The sequence below is a fragment of the Cervus canadensis genome, chromosome 7 (assembly GCF_019320065.1).
Source record: "Cervus canadensis isolate Bull #8, Minnesota chromosome 7, ASM1932006v1, whole genome shotgun sequence".
NCBI classification, from domain to species: Eukaryota; Metazoa; Chordata; class Mammalia; order Artiodactyla; family Cervidae; genus Cervus; species Cervus canadensis.
The window spans coordinates 83,794,043-83,812,516 of NC_057392.1; the positions used below are offsets into that span (position 1 = coordinate 83,794,043).

At 41.4% G+C, this 18,474-nt stretch overlaps 1 protein-coding gene across 7 annotated transcripts in view; it reads left to right on the top strand.

Annotated features, from left to right (window-relative positions):
- VEPH1 (ventricular zone expressed PH domain containing 1) overlaps window positions 1-18,474 on the top strand; it is a 312,127-nt gene that overhangs the window by 83,766 nt on the left and 209,887 nt on the right. For all 7 annotated transcript variants that reach the window (XM_043473913.1, XM_043473914.1, XM_043473911.1 and 4 more), the window contains one exon: window positions 6,018-6,184. In XM_043473913.1, the coding sequence (XP_043329848.1) occupies window positions 6,018-6,184 (167 nt within the window). The remainder of the gene's footprint in view (window positions 1-6,017; window positions 6,185-18,474) is intronic.

Here is an 18,474-nt window from a genome sequence, read left to right on the forward strand (position 1 = left end):
AAGAAAATAATTCTAAAATCCTTTCATTGTTCAGGATAAATTTTCTTTGTTAGTTCAAGTATGTTTATCTTTCAAAGGACAGCTACCAAAACCAAAAGGAAATAAAATGACCAAATAGAGGGAATAGAGTGAATTAAAAAAAAAAAACTTGAGCTGCCCAATAGGAAGTAGTAAAGAAGGGAAGAAAAGCACAGACAAAGCAAGATAAATAAAAAGCGCATGTGGCAGTGGTTTAGTTGCTAAGTCATGTCAGACTCTTGCGACCCCACGGACTGTAGCACACCAGGCTTCTCTGCCCATGGGATTCTCCAGGCAGGAATACTGTAGTAGATTGCCATTTCTTTCTCCAAAAAGCACCTGTAATGTAAAGATAAATCCAAATATACCTAATACTGTAAATATTAATCACTAAATATTAATGAAACAAGCATTCCAGTTAAGAGACAAAAGTTGTCAGGAATATTTTTTAAGTCCAGCTGTACGTCGCTTGTAAGAGTCACACATAAAACACAAGAACCTAGAAATCTTGAAAACAAAATATTTAAAGGTGGTGAGAGAATATACCAAACAAGGGCTATTAAAAAAGCTAGCATAGCATTAATATTAGACAAAAATAGACTTTAAGGTAAAGAGAGTAATGAAATTATGATGAAATAAATACTTTTCCAGGAAGATACCTCAGAACTATCTAGTAACATCGTTTCAAAAAAATATGCCAATATTGACAGACTTTTTAGGAGAAATTGGTAAATCCATAGTCATAAAGGCAGATTTTCACATACTTCTTGTAACTGATAAGTCCATTTCTATCATATTTGATCATTCAAATGCTAAAAATGCAAAAGGATATAGAAATGTATATAATTTAAAATTTGATATAATAAAATGTATAGAACATTGCCCAGGAAGTTTGATAAGCAAGTTCTACCATGCAAGGAACACATAATTCCCATTTTATATTAACTGCCTCTGAGAATGGAGTGTGCAGGAGTGCACTAAATTCTTTTTATATGTCTAGTAAGGATGATCCTAAAAAAAGACAAGGTCAATACAAGAAAGGAAAACTGGAGGTCAGTCTCAAATATAGATGCAGAAGCTCTAAATGAAGTATTAGCCAAAGAAATCCAGTAACACATGCTTTAAAATACATCATAACCAAGTTGAGTATATTCCAAGAGTGCAAGACCGATTAAACATTAGAATACTCATTCGCTTACTACAGTAAGAATTTAAAAGAGAAATCATATGGTCATCTGGGCAGATGCAGAAAAGTCAATTAATAAAATTTAACATTCATTCATGTTCAAACTAGGAAAAAGACAGGAACTTAAACTGAATATAAATACCAAGAATATGTAGAAACATATACATACATTATGATGAGTCCTTAGAAGCATACTCTTTAAAAACAGGAATTAGAAAATGGTATCAGAACCTGGTTCTACTCATCAAAGTGTTGGAGGTCCGAGCTGGTAAAGTAGGGCAATAAGAGAAACTTAAAGAATATTACAAAGTTGTTACTTATTATAATTTGATTGGTTTTCTACAGAAAATCTTGAGACCCCCATTAATAAAAAAAAAAAAAGAATTAAACACGTTTTGCTGGATGAAAAATCAGTGTACAAAAATTTATTGATTTCTTAATATAGCAGATAAATAGAAAACATCTTTAAAAAACCAAAAACTTCCATTTACAGTAGCAACAACAACTATGGAATACTTAGGAATCAATTAAATAAAAGATAGACAAGGCACAGCTAATATCACAAATTTTTAAAGATATAAAAAAATTACATAGAAGAATATATCATGTTCTTGAATGAGAAGACTCAGTTGCACAGAAATGTCAGTTATCCCAAATTAGTCTATATAGTCAATGTGAAAAATAATGCTAACTTAGCTTTACAAGGAAGTTGACAAGCTAATGGTAAAATTTATATAAAGTAGCCAAGAGGAATTTGAAGCAGAAAATGAAGAAATAAGAGGAATCTGAAGCAGAAGATGAAGAAATTTGTCTTGTGAGGTATAAGGATTTATTATAAATTGTAATTAAGAAAATGTATAAAGGGCTTCTCAGGTGGTTCTAATGGTAAAATTCCACCTGCCAATGCAGGAGACATAAGAGACGTAGGTTTGATCCCTGGGTCAGGAAGATCCCCTGGAGGAGCAAATGGCAATCCACTCCGGCATTCTTGCCTGGAGAATCCCATGGACGGAGGAGCCTGACGGGCTGCAGTCTATAGGGTCGTAATGAATCAGACATGACTGAAGTGACTTAGCATACATAATTGGTGAAGGTATGATAAATAACCAGACCCATATACATGGGAAATTTTACATATGAAAGAAGTATTACAAATCAGAAGGGAAACAGTTGGTTACTGAATACATTGATCTGGGACAATTGTTTATATACACATACACATAAATAAATTTATAATTAGATCCCTTCCTTATATACACAAAAAAATAAAATCCAGATGGATTAAAGACATAAAATCATTAGGAGAGAATATAGTAGAATATTTTTATGAACATGGGTAGGGAAAGATTTCTCAATTAAAAAATTTATAAACCATAAAATAAATTTAAAAACCAACTCCATTAGGATTACAACTTTAAAACTGACAGACCAAAAGTTAGTGTCCAGAATAAATAAGGAACTTCTACAAATCAGTGCTTCCCTGACAGCTCAGTTGGTAAAGAGTCCACCTGGAATGCGGGAGACCCCGGTTCGATTCCTGGGTTGGGAAGATCTGCTGGAGAAGGGATAGGCTACCCTCGCCAGTATTCTTGCCTGGAGAATTCCATGGACTGTATAGCCCATGGAATTGCAAAGAGTCAGACACGACTGAGTGACTTTCACAAATCAGTGAGAAAACACAGACATCTTGATTGAAAACAGGCAAAGGAAATGAAAGGCTAAATCATGGCAGAGCAACATAAAAAGGTTGTTCAGCCTCAGAAGTAACTAGAGAAATGAAAATTAGAACAAAAAATGAGGTAACATTTTTATACCCGTCAGGTTGGCAAAAACTGGTGTCTGCCAAGACTAAATGTTGGCAACAGAAACATTCATGCTTCTGACAGGTACGTAAATTGCCATAATCATGGTGGCAGGCAGAATAATGACCCCTCCCAACGTTGTCCACATCTTAATTCCCGCAGCCTGCGAACACGATGTGTTTCATTGCATTGAAGATAAAATTAGGTTACCATATAAGGAGAAAATCCTAGATTATCCAGATGGACCTAATGTTATCACAGGGGTGCTTAAGTCAAAGAAAGGCAGAAGAGAGAATCAGAGGAAGAGGTGTAGTGATGGAAGCAGGGTCAGAGAATGCTGTGTAGCTAACTTTGAAGATGAAGGAAGGAGACCCCAAAGCAAGGAATGCTGGTGGTCTCTAGAAGCCAGAAAAGCCAAGAAACAGATTCCTTCCTACAGCCTCCAACGAGGAACCCAGCCCTTCCAAGACCTGGATTTTTGCCCAGTGAGACTCATCCTAGACTTCTGTATTACAGAAATATAAGAAAATAAATTTGTATTATTTTGGGCAAGTTTATGTCAGTTTCTTATGGCAGCTATAGAAAACTACTACAACCATTTTGAGAAGAAATTTTGGAACATCTAGAAACTTAACTCCCAGGGACAAACCCACTGCTTTACTACTTAATTATGTGGTCCAGTGACCATCAACATCACCTGAGAACTTGTTAGAAATTCCAGTTCTCAAACTCTACCTTCAGTCTACTGAATCAGTATCTGTGTGCTTTAACAAGTCACTCAGGTCATTTTTAAAGCACATTAAGCTCAATATCAATACCCAAGGGAGTATCTCCCACTTATGCATAAAGAAATATGTATAAAAATTGTAGCACTACTGGTGAAAGCAAATTATAATAATAACAATAAAAAATCTTCCAACCATAGTGTGTGAATAAATTTTTGCATATTTATACAGTGGAATACCATACAGCTATGAGAATAAATGCTAGAGAGTGTCCTGGATATAAAACTTCAGTATAGAGATTTCCCTGGTGGTTCAGTGGCTAAGACACCGTGTTCCCAATGTGGGAAACCTGGGTTCATCCCTGATTAGGGAACTATTAATAGATCCCACATGCTACAGCTAAAAGCTGGCATAGCTAAATAAACAAACAAACATTAAAATAAAGCTTCAACATAATATTGGATGGAAAAAAATATGTTGCATAAAGATATGTACAAAATATTACTACTGATACAAAATTTTAAAACTTGCAAAGAACACTATAAATGCTTATTGTTATATATTGTTATATATATGCATGCTATTAAAGTGTAAAGTCATTCACAAAGATGGTAAATACCAACTTCAAGATAGTAGTTGCCTCTGGGACTAATAGGAAGTAAATGGGATGAGAAGCAATTATGGTACAAGGTTGAGTTTTGATAAAGTTAGTTGATAGGCACACCAGTGGTCCTTGTATTTTTGCCTATATTTGTCTAATGACTTGAAATGTTTCATAATGAAGAAGAATATATTAATTTATGAATGAAATTAATAGGGTTTCTATACCAAAGTGTTTTCATCAGTTTTAAAAAACACCCTTATTTAATTTTGTATTATTTGAACAAAATTCAAGTCTGCTAAAAATGACTAATCTAGGTTTCCCCCCCCAAGGAATCTGAGGACCTTTAATGAGTATTGTATCCTGTCTTCAGTTCCAGTGACAGTCCCATTTATTGTAACTTTTTGCAGCAGTTAATCAGTATGTCTACATTAGCTAAGTTCTATGAGTTAATGTGCCTTGGATAGATTGGACGTGACATTGACAATTCCTGATCTCTTAAGAAAAAGCTCTTAGTAAAATAAACAGAAAACAAAATAAAACAATGTTTTTCACATTTTAAAAAATCTGAATATTTCCAATATTTTGGGCTCTGTGGTTATATGATTAAAATCTGTTTGAGACCAGTCTATGAGCCATGTGTGGAAAAAGCAATTCTCATTATTTACCATCACCCTGATACATTCACTTTGATCCAGAATCACCCTTTCATTAAATTTTGTCATAGATATTCAGAAAATTCTGGTCTTCTTTTCTTAATCCTCATATCCAAATGTCCGCACCATTTAATAAGGGTTTACAAATGTGTAATCACTGCTCTCTTGATTCTTTCTGTGTATAACTTCTATATAAAGAGCCAAATTTAAAATAAATAGAGGCAAGAAAATTCTTGTTCAAGAAATCCCTAGAAATAAATTTTGAGACATTTAAGTACTTGAGGGGATTTTTCAAAAAACTCCATACCATAAGTGATAGGCAGATGTTTCCCATATGTTGTTTGCAGATGAGTCCCATAACTTAAGTCATTTTTTTCTTCTTTAGGTTTTGCCATTTTAAACCCAGTTGTCTATACAAATCTTTGAGGCAAATCACATGTGACAAACAAGCTGAGTCTAAACTTCCCTTGATATAGTGCAGAAATTGAGGATCTAAATTTGGATTGCTACTTTTCTAACTATTCATAAAAATAAGGCATAGCCTCCATTTGTCAGTTGTCTAAATCAGGCCTCCATATCTCTCAGGAACATGAATACATTCCTCTGCACTATTTTTTTTTTTTTGGTTCAGTTTCATTTAGATCCATGCTTACAGCACTGCTCAGTTTTTATTTAAACAGCATCCAAAGGCTGTTTCTCAACAGGAATTCTTTATCGGAACTTTCCTCCACAAGGGTGTGGTCTGGTTACTGTCAAATTCTCTTTTCCCCAGGGCGCATTACTCAGGAAAAATTTTCATTAGATAATAATGCTGATCATATCATAAAATATTCCCTTTTACCGAACCTGTTTAATACTTTAGTGATTTTTCAGAATAAGGCATCATGTTATTTTAAGCAGAGGATTTGGCCATCAGCCTGTGCTGTTTAATATGTGAGGAAGTGCAAAATATATTACATTGATAATAATATTATTTCTATGGCTCATGGACTGATAAAGTCATCATTCTTGTTATTGTTCCTTCAACAGGTAACACCATGTTGTTGAGGGTTTTACCTGCTGTGTATGAGAAGCAGCCTCAACCAATTAACAGACACCTCACAGAACTCCTAGGCTTGATGTCTCGACTGGAACAACCAGAACAGTACCATCTTCTACGGCTTTTGCATGTAGCTGCAAAGAGGAAGCAACTGGAGGTAAAAGTTATATTATGTACAGCATGATCCACACAGAAAGATTGCTGCTGCAAGCCGTGTGTTATACCAGGATTCGTGACCTCCAGAGGAGAGGCTTTTGGTCTGGGGTCAGAGATGAGACTTGACTACTTGGAGCTTTTTCTGCAGCAAAGTTTTATTAAAGTATAACAGAGATAGGGAAAGCTTCTGACATAGATATCAGAAGGGGACAGAAAGAGTGACCCCTTGCTAGTTTTTAGCAAGGTGTTTTATGTCTGTTACAAAGCTATTAATTGGATAAGAGAGACACTCAAGGCTGAGAGTATGCATTTTTGAGATAGGATGGCAGGAGGTGCATCATAAAACAATTGACATTAATACTGGTTTGTTGAGCCCGTTCTCAGCCCAAGGTTTGAGAAAAGAAAAAAAGTAGGGGGAACCCTTTTGAAGAAAGGCAGACTCCAAAGCCAATACATAGTTTCCTTAACATAGCTTAAGAAAAACATTTCTATCAGGAAAACGTATTGGTTAGCTCAAGGCAGAACCAGGTGTCCTCAACACAGAATTAAAAGAAGCCTCTTTTAACTTTGTGTAAAGAAGGAAAAAAACAGCTGCCACTTGCAGTTTATTTCCTCCCGCCTGTTACCCTCTCATCACAGCTGGGCCTATTTAGATGCCAGTGTCATCTGGAAACACCCTCACAGGCACACTGAGAATGATGTTTGATCAGATATCTGGGTTCCCTCTGACCCAGTGAAGCTGACCCACAAAATTAACCACCACAGGTCCAGTAACACAAACACATTGAGTGTGCAAATCTGTAGTCACTGCGGAACAGCTTTCATGAAAGTCCAGTGTGGTCATGCAGTCCTTGGGATCTACAGTTTCTCAGCTGGGCCCCTGGGGAAGACCTGCACCTGTCTTCACGTATGGGGAAATCAGCCTGTAATGAGAGCGAAAGCTCACCTTCCAGACAGCAAATTAATTACTCTCTGAGTGTGTGCCAGGCCTCTTCTGACCCTTTGTGACCCTGTGGACTAAAGCCCGCCAGGCTCCTCTCATCCATGGGATTCTCCAGGCAAGAATACTTGGGTTGTCATTGGGAAGGTAGTAGGTTGCTATTCCCTTCTTCAGGAGATCTTCATGTCCCAGGGATCGAACCCAGATCTCCTGCATTGCAGGCAAATTCTTTACCATCTGAGCCGCCTGGGAAGCCCACTAGCACCATGATAATTAGGTTGCACGTGACTATCAGCAACCAAACACCCAACCCATGCTGGTTTAGACAATAGAAGGAATGTATTAGTGCATGCAGCGGGGAAAAACCTGCAGATGAGACTTGATTAGGGGCTCAAGTATGTGAGCAGAACAGCTTCTCCATCTCCATTTCTCAGATTTTTGGTTTCTCAATGTTGGCTTCCATGTTCTGTAGGTTTTCTCCTTGTGGGATCTGGATGGGAATCGGGGTTCCCTAAGCCGTATGCTTCTCCCTCCATGACTCCTGAAACATCCAAACCAAAATCCTGAGAGTCTTTGTTTCAGACCCTTGCTCTATCCCTGGAGCTTCTCCTGAACCCTGAAGATACTCAGATAGAAACTAGAGGCTACTGGGAAGGGGGAAGTGGAAGTGGATTCTAGCGGGCACGAGCACATGCTCACAGGACAGATTAATGCTAAGATCAAGGTTGTATCAGTTACGGCTGCGTCTTTGCTTCATTTTCATGTTAATATCAATATCCACCACTCGAAAAGCAACACCAAGGTGAAAACTGGAACACTTGAATTCAATGTCAAAATTCAAAGAAAGGCAGACAAGGTTGATTATATGTGTAATTAACCACAATAGACTGTAAGCTCCTTGTGGTAAGGCATGATTTCTTCTTTTCCTCTGTATCCCACATCTTGTTACAGTGTCTGATAGGACTCAATAAAGATTCATTAAACTAAACGGAATTAAAGAGGGTGCTAAGTGCTCTACAAAAGACAGAAACAGATTTTTAAGAAAAGGAGGGTGAGAGAGAAAAAAAAAAAAAGGTTGGGAGGACTTCCCTAGCAGTCCAGTGGTTAAGACTTGGCACTCCTAATAAGGTGGCATGGGTTCGATCCCTAGTCTAGGAACTAGGATCCCACATGCCTCGGGCCCGGCCTCCCAAACAAAGGTATAAACAGAGATGGGGTGGCAGTAAGTTCTGCCTTAGGGGAAAATAGGTGCCATGAAGACCCACAGAGGGAGTAGCTTCAGGCCAGACCTTGAAGTTTTGTGTCAGGTTGAGGAGAGAGGCAGATGGCCTTTAAGAAGTGAGGACTGGGCTGGGAGACCTGGATATGAGAGGGCAGGCTTGGGCCCCATCCCCAGAGGTTTCAGTTCAGTAGTTCTAAGATGGGGTCCCCAATTCTGCTCGTTTACAAGTTCCCTGGCGACGCTGCCCCTGCTGCTTCAGTGACCACGCTTAGAGCAGTCAGGCTAGAGGTCAGACAGAGGACTGGGCGCCTCTCTGTCACCTGGTACACTTTTTCACTTTTGCCCTGAGAACAATATATTGTAATTATTTTTTCCATGTCTTTCTCTCCCAGTGCGCCTTAAACTCCTTGAAGAGTGCAGCATCTGAGTCTGCATATTTGTATGAATGCCCTACCATAGTGCTGGGCACATAGTAGGGCTTCAATAAAGTGTTGTTGAATTTGGAAATGAAAAATGAACAAAAGAGATCAAAGAAAGTAAAGACCATGAAAATAAGTAAAAGGATGTGTGTGGTCTTCAAAGAGAGAAAGTGACTCAACAGGGTCAGGATCTAGGGACTTAAAGGAAGTTGGAGACAGGAATTGACCTTGGCTTTGGTAGCTGGAGACCCACTAGTGACTCATGAGAGGCAGTGGGCTATAGGGGTGAAATGGGGAGTGGAAGGCCTCTATTATGGATTGTGTGTGGAAGGGAAGTGTAGGAAATGCCTGCATGGGTGTTGGAGTTTAGAGGAAATAAGGAGGGTTTAAAAATATCCAGTAAGAATAAAGCAATTGAAATTGTGGCAGAAAATATTAGATAGAACAAGCTAGAGGTAGCGTGGGAGTGAATTCCAAGCACAGATGGAGTAACGAATTTCAGAAAGGATTAAGGACAGAAAGGATGGAAAAAGCTACAGCAGAGTCTGGGCAGGGAGTGGAGTTAAGGGATCACTAGACCACGCAAAAGAAAGCTCAGAGTGAGGGGGACACAGACAGGGTGGTGTATTCATTTCCTGTGCTGCTGTAACATTACCACAAATGTAGTGGTTTTTTTTTTTTTTTTAGATTTTCAGATATTTTTTTTTTTTTTGTATTTTTTTTTCATTTATTTTTATTAGTTGGAGGCTAATTACTTTACAATATTGTAGTGGTTTTTTCCATACACTGACATGAATCAGCCATGGATTTACATGTGTTCCCCTTCCTGATCCCCCCTCCCCCCTCCCTCCCCACCCCATGCCTCTGGGTCTTCCCAGTGCGCCAGCCCCGAGCACTTGTCTCATGCATCCAACCTGGGCTGATGATCTGTTTCACCCTAGATAATATACATGTTTCAATGCTGTTCTCTCAGAACATCCCACCCTCGCCTTCTCCCACAGAGTCCAAAATTCTGTTCTGTACATCTGTGTCTCTTTTTCTGTTTTGCATATAGGGTTATTGTTACCATCTTTTTAAATTCCATATATATGCATTAGTATACTATATTGGTCTTTATCTTTCTGGCTTACTTCACTCTGTATAATGGGCTCCAGTTTCAGCCATCTCATTAGAACTGATTCAAATGAATTCTTTTTGATGGCCGAGTAATATTCCATTGTGTATATGTACCACAGCTTTCTTATCCATTCGTCTGCTGATGGGCATCTAGGTTGCTTCCATGTCCTGGCAATTATAAACAGTGCTGTGATGAACATTGGGTGCACGTGTCTCTTTCAGATCTGGTTTCCTCAGTGTGTATGCCCAGAAGTGGGATTGCTGGGTCACATGGCAGTTCTATTCCCAGTTTTTTAAGAAATCTCCACACTGTTCTCCATAGCGGCTGTAGTAGTTTGCATTCCCACCAACAGTGTAAGAGGGTTCCCTTTTCTCCACACCCTCTCCAGCATTTATTGCTTGTAGACTTTTGGATAGCAGCAAATGTAGTGGTTTAAAACAACACAAATTTGTTACCTTACAGTTCTGGAAGTCAGAAGTCTAAAATGGGTCCGCAGGCTTGCGTTCCTGCCGGAGAATCTAGAGAAGAGTGTTTCCTTGAGCTTTCCAGCTCCAAGAGGCTGGCTCACAGCCTGCATCACTCTCAGCTCTGCTTTTCCATCATGTTTTCCCTGACTCCGACTCTCCTTTCCTTTGCCGAGGCCCTGTGATTACATTGGGACCACCCAGATGATCCAAGATTATCTTGCCATGGCAAGACCCTTAACTTAGTCACATTTACAAAGTCCCTTTTTCACAGGTTCCGGGGATTAGAATGTGGACATCTTTGGGAAGTCGTTATTCTGCCTACCACAGATAGAGACTGGGGACCAGGTGATGTGGGGAATAGAGAAAGGTGACTCATAGGCAGGACCTGGTTTCAGAAAGGAGACAGCTGGGTATGCCATTTTATCTGCAGCCTGAAAGCAAAAGCTAAACAAACACAGTTTGTGGAAGGGCAGGTTCAATACAAGTTCAAGGAGGATCTGCAGAGAATAAGCTGATTCAACTGATTTCCCATGGGATAAAGGTGGTAAATGAAACCAGGAGGAGGCTCACTTATAGGAAGGGCCTTGGTGTCACCTGATCCGAAAAGGTAAGGTCCAAGAGTGATGGTGGCACCTTGTGTGGCTTTCAGAGAGGTCCCAGCAGACCACTGGTTACAGGCTCTCTATGGCTGTCCAGAGACTTGGGAAAGGGCTTAGGAAGCTATTTAAAACTAGGCCCCTGACTGTTGCTTGGCCTCCTGTGTTGTTCAGTCACTCAGTCATGTCTGACTCTTTGCTACCTCACAGACTGCAGCACGCCAGGCTTCCCTGTCCTTCACCATCTCCCTGAGTTTGCTCAAACTCATGTCTGTTGAGTCAGTGATGCCATCCAACCATCTCGTCCTCTGTCACCCCCTTCTCCTCTTGCCCTCAATCTTTGCCAGCATCAGGGTCTGTTTAACCCTTAGGCCTCGAACAACTATCCAGTCTCAGGGATCACAGGTGGGCATTCTCTATCAGGCACTGAGTTTTTACGTACATGTGATGTTCTTCACCTAGAGTGATCTTCCCTAACCAGCACCACCCTTTGTGAGCTGACAATTGCTTAGATGTGGCTTTCTTGCCAGCAAAACTCTCTGACTCTTTTCTTACCCCCAATCCCTGACACAGCACATTTCACGCTGCCATGAATTTGTCTCTGCTGTTCTCTTTCCCTCTGGACCACCTTGAAAGTGAAAGTGAAAGTCACTCATTTGTGTCCAACTCTTTGCCATGGAATTCTCCAGGCAAGAATACTAGAATACTGGAGCAGATAGCCGTTCCCTTCTCCAGAGGATCTTCCCAACCCAGGGATCTAACCCAGGTCTCCCACACTGCAGGCAGATTCTTTACCAGCTGAGCCCCCAGGGAAGCCCAAGAATACTGGAGTGGGTAGCCTATCCCTTCTCCAGCAGGTCTTCCTGACCCAGGAATTGAACCAGGGTCTCCTGCATTGCAGATGGATTCTTTACCAGCTGAGCTACCAGGGAGCCACCTTGTCTGTGATACAAATGCTTGAGACATGAGGACTACCTTGTCCATTTCTGTGTCCCCAGTGTCTGGCGTAATATCTGGCACAGAGAAGTCACCCTGTGAATATTTCTTAATGCAGATGAGATAGTATTAGTGCCTAAATTTGCAGAGGATTTATCATTCACAAAGGATTTTTGTTTTAACATCTAATATCTCACTTAATGCTACCAATAACTCTATAATGTGTTTTTTTTCCATTTTACAGTAGTCAGAATGGATGCTCTGTTGTAAATGGAGTGAAACCTTTAAAATTATATAAACATTAAAATGAATTAACCAGTTAAAGATAGAGGGGGAAACTGGATGCTTTGAGAGGTTATCCTGCCCCCATCATACCAGTAGTAAGCGGTAAGTGACAGTACTGGACTGGTCCAGCGCTCTGACTCCCAGCCCCCTCCTCTCTCACTCTGGGGGAGTCGCTGAGCAGCCTCCACTTCAGAAGGCCACAGGGGCGTGTTCCCAGGTTCCAGGAGGCAGGGGAGGGTGGACAGGGGACACCAGTAGTGGTCAAGTTCATGTTAAGTACCAGGCACTTGTGTAGACGTTTTCCAGGCACCATCTCCCTTGTTCCCCACAACAGCCTTTTCATTTCGTACACAGAGAAGTTGACGTTTGGAGAGCTTAAGAACAGGGCAGGTACCAGGGAGTGACTCGGTGAGGTGGCTTTTCGTGTGCCTCCCTCACCTTTATCTGGCCCTCCCATCTTCAGATGGGCAGTGTCCGTGTCTTCCACAGGCCATTACAGTCACACTGCCCTGCCCCTAAGGCTGCTATTTACAGAATATCTGGGGCTGACACTGGTTAGGGAGCTTTCACAAAGCCATACAGGTCAGGATGAGCTACATCATCAATTCAGTCTAGTTCCAGGCAATGAGATCTATCATGGGTGCTGAGTGTGGATCCTGGAATGAAGAGGCCAAGGGTTAGGAAGCACTCACAGTGAAGTGAAGGGACACCACCAGGACCAGATCCTAGCTGGTGGGAGGGAGGGGTTGACAGGGCACTGACCAACCCTTTGTTTCCATCAGCCCTTCTCTTCCTGTTAAAGCGGTCCTGCCCCTCCCCACCCCGGCCCCTTGCCTCCTTCAGCTCTTTGTCAGCTAGCACTTGATTGCTGAGATACACAGGTAGTGAGCTAGAGAAACCCCAGGTAAACCCTCCTCTCTCTCATGTTCCTTAATTAGACAGCAGGCAAGGGGGACAGGAGGGATACAGAAAAAGGTCGACTGAGAGGAAAATGAAATCAGGGCAACAGTCACATCTACAGACTGAGGCTTTCCATGTACATCTGGTTCATTCAGTTTCAAATGAAATGAGAGGTTAAATGAGGAGGATTTCCACCTTGTGAAATGAGGATTAAAAGGGGGCTTTTCTTTCTGCATGAAAGCTGTGTCAGCGTTCTGTAACTTGGAGATGCCTGAGCAGGTTCTCAATGAAGGCAATGTGCAGGAATGTTTCTTCTTTTCTTGAATGCACTCCTCACTACCCACCTTCTGTGACTAGTGATAACCTGGCTTTTCAGGACTGGAGGGTCAACAGTTGGCCCTTAAAAAAAAAAAAAAACTCTTTGTGTAACTGTCTCTTTGTGTAGCTGAGATTGTCTGTGACTTTCTGATGTTGCTTCCCGAGCAGGTGGGGTCCCTTCCTCCATCACTGTCCACTGAGTATCCCTCTCTTAGGAAACTGTCCTTCCTAGGTGGGGGGAGGCAGTTCCTGGCTAGTGACTCATGGCTGGAAGCTTCAGAGAATTCTCCGAATCCATTTATAGGAAAAGGCTGGGTGATCAATTTTCCAAGTGGCCTTCTGGGCGTAAGTCTGTATTCTTGGCTGCCAAAAACCACGCTGTAGTCTAGCCAACAAAAGGAGCAGAATTTAGTAACACACATGAGCATATCTGTTATTATCTCTAGGACATAGACTTCTAGCCCTAACCATACGGAGACAAGTGGCAGGAAGTGGCAAGTTCAGCCCTCTATTGATTAATGTTCAGACCCAAAGGAACTGCTTTTGTGGTCTGGTCTCTAGAAAAGAGTCATTTCTAGGATTTTCTCTCAGCAGTGTAGAGCATTCCTGTTCACATACCTAATCCTCCAGCACCTAACACAGCATCTTCTGGCTGGCAAGACTCAAAGGCCACTTAGTATTTGTTTAAAATGAGAATAGTTGCAAAACATTAAGAAGATGGAGTGATGGACTGTACAGTGTGTTCTAAAACAGTCTTTGGAGCAGAACCATGGTTTTCAGAATATATATTTTGTTAGTATAGTAACTGTAAGTAGTAAATGAAAAGAGTGGCAGTTATTTTTAGAGATTTCTGGAGATTAATAGACATTGTTACTGCTAATCAAATTAACTGAAAGAGAAAATTGAATCTAAGGAGTCATTTGAGAGGGAATGTGGGAACACACATGTATACACACACAGTAGCTAGGCTTTTTATTCTTTAACAAGAATTTAAATGTCCTTGCTGCCAATTAAGTTATGGTGCTATGTTTTTGATGGCCCTCTGTTCAAGGTGCCCATGCCACTGCTACTGCTGCTAAGTCCCTTCAGTCGTGTCCGACTCTGTGCGACCCCATCCCTGGGATTCTCCAGGCAGGAACACTGGAGTGGGTTGCCATTTCCTTCTCCAGTGCATAAAAGTGAAAAGTGAAAGTGAAGTCGCTCAGTCATGTCCGACTCTTCGCGACCCCATAGACTGCAGCCTACCAGGCTCCTCCGTCCATCGGATTTTCCAGGCAAGAGTACTGGAGTGGGGTGCCACTGCCTTCTCCGCAAGGTGCCCATAGCCTGGAGTAATGAGATGTGTCCACAGAATTTCAGTTCAATGACAAAATGCCAAACTCATCAGCAGACTTTCCTGGGAGACAGTAAAGGCAGTGATTGATCCTGCTCAAGAAGGAACAGAAAAGCCAGGGACGGGCCCTCACCTGGGCCACTTGGTTTGTACAGTTCTGACTGGGGCCCCTCCGCCTGTGCCCCCAGCCCCTGTCCACTGCCCCGCCTACTAAACATAGTCCAGGTCACTGGGACCTTGGAATCCCTTTCCAGTAAACCTCCGTCCTGCTTCCAGGGCTGTGGAAGTCCTGGTCTGTGGGTCTATTTCCCCAAGGACAGGCCATGCCAACAGTGTCACCCCCATAGATCTGAGGGGCAGCCTATATAAGCTTGCATATGTGGGCTGGAGCATCCACAAATATGCATAGGAAACTCCTTGAGGGCAAAGCCAGCGGTAGGAAGAGAAGGGAGGGGCAAGGGATGGAGGCGAGGGGTCGTTTCTTCCTGTTTCCTTGACCGGGACCAAAAATTCTAAATTCAAAGCAAGCCTCCCAGATGGTTATAAAGGTGTTTGTGTCAGAACACTGTATAAGGCTGCAGAATATTTCAGTGGGTGGTTCAGTGGCCGCCCTTGTTCTCTGGCTCCAGGTTGTGTGTATGTTAGAGTGGGCTGGAGGGAAGGCTTCCCAGAAGCAGAACTATTTGAGATCAGCTTTGAAAGTATGCATTTTCTCATACTTTCATGTGTGTTCAGGCCACTGTGGGTGGTCAGTGGCATGTTGCTGGGTCGGGAGGTTCATGGAGGAAGCAGCAGCAGATATACCCATCAGTGAATGCCAGTGAATGACCCTGGATTGCCATGGCACTGGGATTCTGCCCATGCATTGTGGGAAATCTTTGGCCATGAACAGATGGGGTTTTAGGCAGTGAGGAGGCTGAAGAGAGGGGAAAAGGCTGGAGACGAGGAGGCCAGTTTGGAAGCTCTTTCAGAGTCCATGGTATGGGACTTATGGCCTGAACAAAGGCCATGTCAGCTTCTTGTCTGCAAGCTATCTATGTTATCTTAGGGGCTTCTCTGCTCTCAGCAAAGGAAGGCTTTCTCTGAGATGTGAAACAGCTCCAGTGAGGCAGCATAAAGAGACCAACCTAAGGAAATACACTGTCAGGAAAATATAATTCCTCCTTATCCAAAAATATCTGAAGGCCAAAGCACCACTTCCCTTCATTGTGAGTGATAAGCTTCAATAAATGTCTGTCTTTATTCATTCACATTATTCACAGTTTATCGTTAGTCACATTATTTAGTACTTCTCTTCGTTTTGCTCCTTCTATGGATTCAGCTTTGCCTAGGAGTCTGTATTTGCCTGAGCCTTCTGCCTGTCTTTCTTGTTTTTCCTTTCTTCCTTTACCCTTTTCATTCTTCTCCATTTAAAATCTTCTTTATAGTCTTGGGATGTATGACTGGAGTTTAAATAAAATTGTCACGGCTGGAAACACGTATCATAGAGACCCTGGTGTTCCAGGAATAGGACATAAAGAATAAGGACTGGGAAATGGAATTTTGTAGAATGGGGCAGGAAATGTGTAGGCATTTTCCATTTCTAAAAGCCTCAGGTTAAGGACGCTGTCCTGACCTGGAGCAGCTGGCTGACACTTCTGCCATAGGTGCCAAGGACCTCGCATAGTTTCTCCTGAAGGACATACAGTCACCCCCAATGCACCAGCAGCCTTTATTGAACTGTTCATTCATATGTGCCATTTACCAGAAAGTAGCTCTAACCTTTCTTCCATGATTACTGGATATGAATATCAAGTTTAAATTTACATATAGGGTAATTTATATTTATAAATTTGTGTATGTATTTGTATATAGGATAATATATATGGGCTTCCCAGGTGGCTCAGTGGTAAAGAATCTGCCTGCCAATGCAGGAGCCACAGAAGACGAGTGTTCAATCCCTGGTTTGGGAAGATGCCCTGGAGGAGGAAATGACAACCTGCTCCAGTATTCTTTCTTCGGTAATCCCTTGGACAGAGGAGCCTGGCAGGCTACAGTCCATAGGGTCAAGAAGAGTCAGACAAGACTGAGCATGCATGTATGCACATGGGATAATTTTAGTGGTCTCAAAACTGTCTCTTTTATGTCCTTATTAGTTATGTTGTATATGACACATGGTAGTATGTATGTTTAAACCTTATATACAGCTATTCAAGTACTGTGGTGTGGGGTGGGAGTTGGGATTATCTGAAAACTACCCTATAATATCTTTTAGATCTGCTTTCCTTTTATTTGTTTCTCAGATATTTATTGACTCACTTCCTGTCCAGGCTCTGTGCTAGGCATTGGGTATACATTTGTATGTACAAAATAGAAAAGATTCTTGACCGTGTAGAGCTTTCAATCCAGTCTGCAAGACAGACACTAGACCAGCCATGAGAAGGAAGCATGAGGGTAGGATCTTTAGCAGAGATATGAGACTGAGAAGGGAAGAGAAAGGAGTCAAGGAAGATTCTTTAAAGGAAATAATGGCCAATCTGAGACCTCAAAAATGATAAGGAGTTACCTAGCAAAACTGGGGCGATAAGAATTACAAGCAGATTGGATCATGTGAGTAAAATTCCAGACACAAGAGAAAACTAAGCAGGACAAGAGCATTAAAAAAAAAGTCAAATATGGTAGAAGTATGCTATATGATGGGATCTGGATGGGGAGACAGTTGGGTATCTGGGTAAGGAGCTAAGTCTAGAAGGTGGATGGGAATCAGTTCAGAAAAGGTAGTGACCCTCTGACTTGAGAGCAATGAGAAATTCCTAAGGTATTTTAAGCAATAGGGGTGGGTCACTATGGTGGAGCGAACAGGGAGAACAGTTAGGAGGCTATTGGAATAGTATAAAGTGACTACATCAGTGTCTCAGCTTAAATGTCCCTGCTGAGAGGACTTCCCTGACCCCTAGACTGAATCAGGGCCCTAGGACTATCTCTCATAGAACCTTGTATTTTCCCTTTGTGACGTTTATTAAAACTATTACTTATTTCTTTTGTAATTATTAGTTTTACTAAATATCTCCTTTACTAGACAGTGAATTATTCCATGAAGGCAGGAACATTAGGTTAGCAACATTAACTGCAGCACCTAGAATAACACCTTGCAAATGGAAAGGACTCCATAAATAATTTGTGAATGGATGGATGAATGGACATGAAGAGAAGTGGACTTATCTGTGGGATACTTGGGGGGTGGGAATCAATAGGACTTGGTGATTGCTCAGATGAAGCTGCTGATAAGGGAAAAACAGTAGTCAAGAATGATTCCTCCCTCCCCAACAGCCCCCCCCGCCCCGTAAAAAAAAAGAATGATTCTCAGACTTCTGGCTTGAGCAGGTAGATGGCGGTGTCATTTATGCGAAGGGAGACACTTGGGGCTAGAGAGGTGGGAAAAGCAGGTTTTGGGCAGGGGGTTAGATTATGAGTTCAGCAGGTTGAGCTGTGTATCAGATTTTTTAATCCTAATACTGGAAGTCACATTTCAAGTCTCCCTTACCAAAACAGCAAACCAACAACAAACAAAAGAAATAACCATAGGATAAGTATGAATGGACTAAAAGTTTGTACTTTTATTGTTCAGTTTTCCCCAGGTTGACCTTTGTAATCCTTTTATTTTAGCAAACAATTCATTAAATTGTCAGTATGCAATGTGTCTGTGTCTTAATATAGAGACATCATTCCACAAAAAAGTCACATTCTCCTTAATGCAAATTATTGCATCCTTATATTGA